At 36.6% G+C, this 9,037-nt stretch overlaps 1 protein-coding gene across 1 annotated transcript in view; it reads left to right on the top strand.

Moving 5' to 3' along the window:
- Window positions 1-1,257, top strand: part of LOC136846112 (LIM/homeobox protein Awh-like) — a 40,756-nt gene extending 39,499 nt beyond the window's left edge. Inside the window, exon 6 of the mRNA XM_067116854.1 lies at window positions 1,119-1,257. Within this exon, the coding sequence (XP_066972955.1) occupies window positions 1,119-1,234 (116 nt within the window). The 3' untranslated portion in view covers window positions 1,235-1,257. The remainder of the gene's footprint in view (window positions 1-1,118) is intronic.
- Window positions 1,258-9,037: the final 7,780 nt, after the last annotated feature.

The following is a 9,037-nucleotide window of genomic DNA, read 5'->3' on the forward strand; positions in this document are numbered from 1 at the left end:
AAGCTTGGTTCAGGTTATGGCCGAATCATGGGAACATGCGGTCGGCTTTTTGTAGTAATTTGTTTATGTTAGTGCTTGACCTGAGAATTTTGACCCTTCTGCCCCTAGCTGCAACCCCTTTCATTCCCTTTACTGAACCTCCTTTCATATTCTCTTTCTTCCATCTTACTTTCCACACTCTCCTGACAATTGATTCATAGTGCAGCTGCGAGGTTTTTCCCGGTTACACCTTTCAAACCTTTCACTGTCAATTTCCGTTTCAGAGCTGAATGACCTCATAGGTCCTAGTGCTTGGCATTTGGCCTGAATTCTATGCTCAATTCAGTTCTAGTAAATGTTAAGTACTTTTCCATTTGATAAAATTTCATAAAAATTCACCTCTGATCACGTGATTGTTTTTAAGTGGGCGATAAAATAATAATAATAATAATAATAATAATAATAATAATAATAATAATAATAATAATAATAATAATAATAATAATACATTTTATTTTAGCTCAAGACCATTATATGGAATATACAAAGTAGAGACAATACACAAAATCTAGATACATAAGATAACCTGATAAAAAATGATAATGTGACCAGACAGATTATAGTATTTAATCTTTCCATTTTTTTCTCCTCCTATCTTTACTCATTCATCTTCCCTTACGTCTTCTCCACCATCTACTACTATAATACAATAGTATACAATAATAATGATGATGATATCGGTTTATTTCCCTTTTTTTCTAATTTTCACCCTTTCCGTATATTCTTTGTTATCTACTATTACTGCTACTATTTTTTATTAAGTGATGATAGCCTACTTCTTCCTCTTTATTCTTTCTTTTATTCCTCTTTTATTTGCCGGTGCTACTACTACTGTTACTACTGCTATTACTACTACTACTACTACTACTACTACTACTACTACTACTACTACTGCTACTTTTACTGTACTTTTCCGTCCTCTAGTCCTTTTTTCACTACTACTATTACAACTATTACTGATAGCAACCGCATTCCCTTTTCCTTCTCATAATCCTTCATTTCACCGACTATCACTCCCCTACTTCCGCCATTACCGATCTGAATGATAATAACACCTTTGTTTCTATCTCCTGCGTCAGGTGGGTACTCCCTGGAACGCGCCCCTTCCAGCCTCTCCGACTACGGAGACATCTCTTCGGCGTCCTCCTCGCCCCTCGATTCCCCTCTGTCCCAGATCCTCTACAGCTTCGGATGATTGACGGCCCATGCCCACACTTACGCCCACGGGCATTCCCTCACGCACGGACACGTCCATCATCACCACCTGCCGGGCCAAGGTCACGCTGGGCAGGTCGATGATGGGTCGGAACCGCAGGGATCGTCGCGAGTGCCGGAGGTCACCTCCAGGATGTCACTCGGCGGCGGTCATCACGGTTCGGAATCCGCCGCCATCTTGGGAATGGGCGTAGGTTTGGGAATGGGGATCTTCAGGGCGGAAGGGCGAGGAGGAGGAGGAGGAAGAGGTGGAGGAGGTGGGGGGGAAGCAGGAGGAGGAGGAGGAGGAGGAGGAGGAGGAGGAGGAGGAGAATTTCATAATATGTATCTGAATCCTACTCCTTTAGGGAGAGAGGAGCTGTATTCTTCTCCAGGGTCTCAAGACCGGGACGAGTTCGTGATTAAGCAGGACCGAGATGACCTGAGACGGAGTTGCGCCGAGAGGGAAGATGCTTCGTCGTGATGAAGATTTCTGAGCGAAAGACTTCAGTAATACGAATCGAATAAAAAAATTCAAGAACTTTCCCTTTAATGACAAAACGTGCGTCTGAAAATTCGGCGTGGCAATATTTCTTAGGTAAAATGGATAAAATTCACTAGTGACAACTTCTCCAAGTGGAAGACATTACAAATATCTTACGGAACTTCTAGATTTGTATGAAAATATAATATACACAAAGTAAATTGTTTAGATAACTAAGCACAAACGTATCTTCTCATAGCAGAAAAATTCAAGCCTTAAATGAGCACATATGCGAATGTTGTTATAGACGCTACTTCTTGTTATAAAGTGTAAACAGCAAATTTAGCTTTAGAGTTTTTTTTGAGCAACTGACATAGATGCAATGTAGGTATTAGGAGCATTCAACCGACGTCATTCAACAGTTTAAGCTCGAAATGTGACATCGTAAGTGATGTGATCCGGTTCTAAGATGTCATACCACTAGTGACAGTCGAAACTCTAAATATGACTTCACAATGATGATGTCAAATTCCTGATGCGATTTTGCGGTAGAGTTGAAATCTCGAGACGTGACATCACAAGTGATACAGTTCAGTTCGAGACGTAACATCACAAGCGATGCAGTTCAGTTCGACACGTGACGTCACTAGCGATACAGTTCAGTTCGAGACGTGACGTCACAAGCGATACAGTTCAGTTCGAGACGTGACATCACAAGTGATACAATTCAGTTCGAGGTGTGACATCACAAGTGACAGTTCAGATTCAAACTTCAAAAGTGTAACAGTCTAGTTCCAGAAGTGACATCATCAGCATGAAAATTCAAATTCAAACTGTGACATCAAGTGATCCCATCCAGATTAGAGTTGCGGATTCATAAATGATGTATTCCAGTTCCAGATGCAACATTCGCCAGTGTCAACCTCAAACTCGAGGCAAAACATCAAGGGTGATAACACTATGGTTCAAGTGAAGTCCAAACTGGAGGAGCGACTTCACAAGTAATATAATCCAGTTCCAGATGACTGACAAGTGTTCAAGTTCAAACTCGAGGTGTTGTTTCAAAAGTGACGTCATCCAGATTTCTGAGAGTTGTTATATTAGGAAAGATTAGCCTTTGCTGTACTGCTTTGCTTTGTACAGGAGACTTTGGTTGGCGTTTCAGAATGATTTAGAAACCTTCAATAGCTTTCATTTTCGCTACTTTGTAACACATCTTTTCTCGAATTTGTTCGCAAAATGTTTTTCTTGATTTCCACTGCGGGTCGAGAAATCTCTTCTTGGTCAGCATGAATTGGTTTTCCATAACATTTGATTTAAGTTTGTATTTCTACAGGAAACATTTCTTCGTTTTTCTGACTGGGTATGACTTATCTTTTTTTTTTTTTGCTTTTTTTCTATTAATGATTTTTCATGCTGACTTTTCGAAATTAGACGTTTTACTGTTAACATTTTGTAAAATTTCCTATTAGAAATTTGTTTTCCATTACGTTCCTTTTTAGACTAACACAAAAAATCTCAAACATACTATTCTTACACATTGCTAATTCACTTTATCGAAAAGCCTTCAATAGTTCTGTTGATAAAGCGTTGTTGACTGATATTATTTTCAAAATTTTCATAATACGTTCACGAAGCGATGATAAATTTTTTTTACAGTTTCGCTCTTTTTTCATTATTTATAATTTACATTTTAGAATAAAGCTTTTCTCTGCCCATTTGAGTTGCAGACTCTTTTTATTCAATTTATGAGCTATTGAAGTAATTTTGATAATGGGAAGCATTTTAATACTGTTGCGGTTACGCCCAATTTCATCGCTTCGGCTCATTAAAAATATATATATATATATATATATATATATATATATATATATATATATATATATATATATATATATATATATATATACATATATATATATATATATATATATATATATATATATATATATATATATATATATATATATATATATATATATATATATATATATATATATATATAATGTACACACACACATATACATGACTGTAGGTATTTATGAACATGTCTATAATAAAACACGAATTGTATGTATACAAATGTACAGTTAATATTACAATACTCATAATACCTATAATTCTGTGAATATGGGATCTGGTTCATGCATATTGTTACTGCACAGTGATTACATGTACAGCGTGTACATGTTTGTGATATTACATGCTGTCGTAGCCATAAGGATTATCAAAGGTCGTCATATGCAACACGTAACAAGCTCTTTTTTTTGTAGGATTCGTGATCTGTACATGGAATGTAAATAATTAAGATCATGTTGACTGCAGTCATGAAGAGTTTGTTAATTAAGCCATCTGTAGTACTGGAACGTTGTCTGATAAAAGATATAATAATTTTGCCTCGCTTATATTTTTTACTTTTTTTTTGCAGCAATAATCAACTTGTAATTGTTTTTTGCATTTTCGAGTTCCGTCTTCATATTCTTTTTATCTTGTTTATCAAATTGAGCTTCCAAAATGTTATATGTTTTTAAATTGATATTTAACTATTTAAATACAAAATTGATGATATATCTATTTTATGTACGAATACTGTGTACGTGGGAAAACGTGCATGAATATCTGTGAGTTGATTCTCTCTCTCTCTCTCTCTCTCTCTCTCTCTCTCTCTCTCTCTCTCTCTCTCTCTCTCTCTCGTTATTTCTGTTTATGCGCATAGAAAGCACTCTTGTTTGCATATATACATCTGCATACATTATATACAATATGCTGTACATATATACCCTGTGTAATACAGTACATGTACTGTACTGTACAGCCACTTTCATAACCAGCAGTTGAAATCATTTTGTATTCCAGAGCTCTGTCGGCATGTGGCATTGACATGAAAGTCCTTGAAATTGTATTAGATAAAAAAATATACATTTTATCAACAGTACGGAGTGTCCTTTACCCGTATTTCAGCAACCGCATCGACAAACACTCAAGTCTTTAAAAGTTCCATGTGAGGAAGAAGAGTTAAATGGAAATACCCTATTGGTAATATTTGTTCTGGCAATATTGTAAGTCATGTCGCTTCTTCGACCTTCACTTGTTTGTCGAAGTCATATCAGGTAAGAAAATGGTCGTTGTAAATATATTTTTAGATATATTAACTTTATCACTTACACAATTGTTCTGTGCATTAATACGATTACTAACAGGACCTCATTAAAACTGGGTGGTATCTAGTGGAGATATTTATTCATGAGAAGTTACAAGCTTTCCAGGACTGACTGTCCTCATCGTCTGGTATCAGTAGAATGACCGGACACATGGTCCAGCTGCATTTTCATGCGTATGGGGGAGGTGAATTCAAGCTCTTGTTTTTCCAATTCCGTGTGCTAGAAAGCTGGTAACTTTTCCTGAATAAATATCTCCGCTAGATATATATATATATATATATATATATATATATATATATATATATATATATATATATATATATATATATATATATATATATATATATATATATATATATATATATATATATATATATATATTATTTGTGTGCACCAGGGACTTTTTTATCAAAAATGGTTTTGTCGAACTTTCCCTGATTGTCTAGTATGCGTGTGAATGGCGACTGAGGTAGTTATCGTCACTTGTTTAGTGCTAAACGAGCGTGTATAAGGTGAACAGGTGCCTTTTGATATTCGGATGACGCGGTACAAGGATTTGATTTGATTTGTGCCTCGTGGGAGGCTAGTGTATTGGACACCCCCCAACCCTTCCTGTGAGAGGTGTAGCATCAGTAAAAGTTACATATACAGGACACCCGAAAGGGCTGAGTCACGTAGTGGAACAACCCTTGTTATAAGTGCTGGGCTTTAACACTGAAGTAAGTACAGTTCGAGCTAAACCTCTCTCTCTCTCTCTCTCTCTCTCTCTCTCTCTCTCTCTCTCTCTCTCTCTCTCTCTCTCTCTATATATATATATATATATATATATATATATATATATATATATATATATCATATTTACATTAATATTAAATAAATAGTACCGCAATCGGCCATTGGGAATGTGAGTCTTGAGCTGGAATCCGTTAGGTGTGGGTTTAAAACCAGTCGTAGAAGGGCTGATCTGGTGAAGTATTTCATAGCCTAGTCAAAATCCAGGAGTACAGGAATTCAGTTGTTCTCTTTTCCGGGCAGTGGACGGTGGAGTGTTGAAGCGTATCTTACTTACCTTGTGACGGACAATTATTTTATCGTGTGAATTGAATATATAGAATTTAGGCTAAAGTCCAAGCACTGACCTATGAGGTCATTCAGCGCTGAAACGGAAGTTGACAGTAATAGTTTGAAAGGTGTAACAGGAGGAAAACCTCGCAGTTGCACCATGAATCAATTGTTAGAAGATGGTGGAGAGCGACATGGAAGAAAGAATATGAAAGGAGGTACAGTAAAAGGAACGAAAGGGGTTGCAGCTAGGGGCCGAAGGCACGCTGCAAAGAACCGTAAGTAATGCCTACAATGCACCACATGAGGTGCACTGACGGCACTACACCTCTACGGGGATTTTTATCGTGTGATATACCGGTTAGGTCTAGCATTTCCCTAAGGATTAATTGAAAGTATTTGTTAATATCAAGTATTCAAGCCTGTAAGCCCCATGACCAACAGGAGAGAAGAGTTTTGCGAACGTCTCGTTGAGATCATTTCCTTGAAACTACAGTTCCTGTAAGGCTTCCAAGCCAGTCGTGGTTCGGTATTTCAACTTCGTTTATCAAATGAACTTCTGCAGTTGTGGAAACGATTATAGAGAACTGTGGACAGATATTGAAGCTGCATTGCTAAACTGATCCACGAAATTTTTGCTGGTAGGAGAGGAAAGTTGCTGGAGCGAGGGGCAAGATTATCAGGGAAGAGGACAGGTTAGACAAATGATGTTAGAAGGAAGTGTTCTGTTAAAAAATTAAATGAATCTGGTGGTGACAGGTGGAAGAGCCGAGGTGGTTAAGCCACACTTTCGTGGGGAATTCAGTATATAAGACCTTTGGAGTGTGTTAACAGTGATGTGCGTATGTGAGATTAGAAACTGTGGACGATTCGAGAAATTCAAGGAAGGAAAATTTACTTACAAGGAGGTATTCTTGAACTGAGTTTGGATCATGCGATTGGAGGAATGGCCCGGAACAGGGATAAGGAAAAACTGAGAATTCAAAGTAAGTAGAGCAGTATATAAACATTATTGCCTTTTGTAAACAATTGAGAAGAAGCTTTGAATCAATTTATCATCCTACCCCGTAGCATAACCGTTTTACTTTTACTGTACCGCCATTCATATTATCTTTCTTCCATCCTGCTATCCACCTTCTAACAATTATTTCATGGTGCAACTGCGAGGTTTTCCTCCTGTTACACCTTTCAAACCTACCTGCTCTCAACTTCCTTTCCACCGTGGCCTTTGGCCTAAACTCTATATTCCATTCCATTCCATAACCATTTTAACATTATCTCCTGTAACTTTTAGCACTTAAACCTCATTCCTACTAAAGATAACCATAGGTTGTGTCGCCAATGGGTATGTTCAAATGTTATAGCCTGAGAAGCGTAGTTGAAAAGATTTATTTGAAAAAAAGAAACAAAAAATTCGATCACGCTCGAATAACGAAAATCGCTTTGCAGCAAACTTTAGTTCCTTTCGTATTAGAAGCTATAAATATATAATATCAAAGAATTAGGCAATTCCCAATGAAACCCATCTAGCGTCCGTTGATCTAAGCGGACAATTGCGTACCTGGTAGGTATGTGTTGGAGAAAAGGTGTGTAGGTCAGTGCATATATATATATACATATATATATATATATATATATATTTATATATATATATATATATATATATATATATATATATATATATATATATATATATAAACAGACGTACACGTGTTTATAATTATATATGTGTATGCTTGCATATATACATGCACTGTCTATATATATATATATATATATATATATATATATATATATATATATATATATATATATATATATATATATATATATATATATATATATACTTATATATATGTATATGTATGCATATATATATATCTATATATATTATATATACATGTATGCATATATATACATACAGCATATATATATATATATAAAAATATGTGTATATATATACAATATATATAAATGTTTGTTTCTGTGTATGCGTCTAAATAAACAACGTAGTAAACAAAGATGCGAAACAGCCGAAGGAGAAAAGGAAGCTGAGAGGAGGAGGAGGAGGAGGAGGAGGAGGAGGAGGAGGAGGTGGAGGAGGAGGAGGAGGAATGAGTGTGACCATCTCGTCATTAATCTCATTAGAGCAGTGTTAACACAACTCCCCTCCATCCCCTAATCACCCCTCCCCCCTTCCCTCCTCCCCTACCTCCACCCCCTACCTGCTCCTCCCCTTCCTCCTCCACCTCCTCCCCTTCCATTCTTTGGATCTGATATTCGCTAAGCAAATAACAGACCGATAACCAGATTACATGATACACGAACGACGATAAAAAAAAGAGAGAGAGAGAGAGAGAGAGAGAGAGAGAGAGACAGAGACTGGTACATGTGTGTGTGTGTGTGTGTGTGTGTGTGTGAGAACGAATATCACCCTAATCAACATGATTAATCGAGTTACGTTTCCCTAGGATGAATTCGAGGTCTCTTATTCGACGGCATTTTTGGAACGGGCGCCGCCGCCGGTTTGAAATCCCGGGAATACGTTCAAAGTATTCTAAAAGCAGAAGGGGGATAACATTCCTAAAATTCCTAAGTGCATTTTGGTTTGACGTTCAATGAAATGCATTCACTACGATATCTTAAGCCTTAATACCTGTAAATATATATTCTGCTGTAAAATTATAGACCGTCATATATTTGATGAATGACTTAGCTTTGTTTTGATTTATATATATATATATATATATATATATATATATATATATATATATATATATATATATATATTGATTGGTGTCAAGATTATTTACGAAGGTATAAAAGAATGGTTGCTTATGTTAGAGATAGGCTTCCTTTGTCTAAGGGCAGTAAGCTAGAGAAAGCATTCAAGATTATTTGTGTGTGTGTGAGAGAGAGAGAGAGAGAGAGAGAGAGAGAGAGAGAGAGAGAGAGAGAGAGAGAGAGAGAGAGAGAGAGAGAATATTTCTTTTACCAAGTAGCAAGCAAACTACCGAATGCATATGTGCATATGTTAGAGAGAGAGAGAGAGAGAGAGAGAGAGAGAGAGAGAGAGAGAGAGAGAGAGAGGGCGAAT

This window comes from Macrobrachium rosenbergii, chromosome 14 (assembly GCF_040412425.1).
Source record: "Macrobrachium rosenbergii isolate ZJJX-2024 chromosome 14, ASM4041242v1, whole genome shotgun sequence".
Taxonomy (NCBI): Eukaryota; Metazoa; Arthropoda; class Malacostraca; order Decapoda; family Palaemonidae; genus Macrobrachium; species Macrobrachium rosenbergii.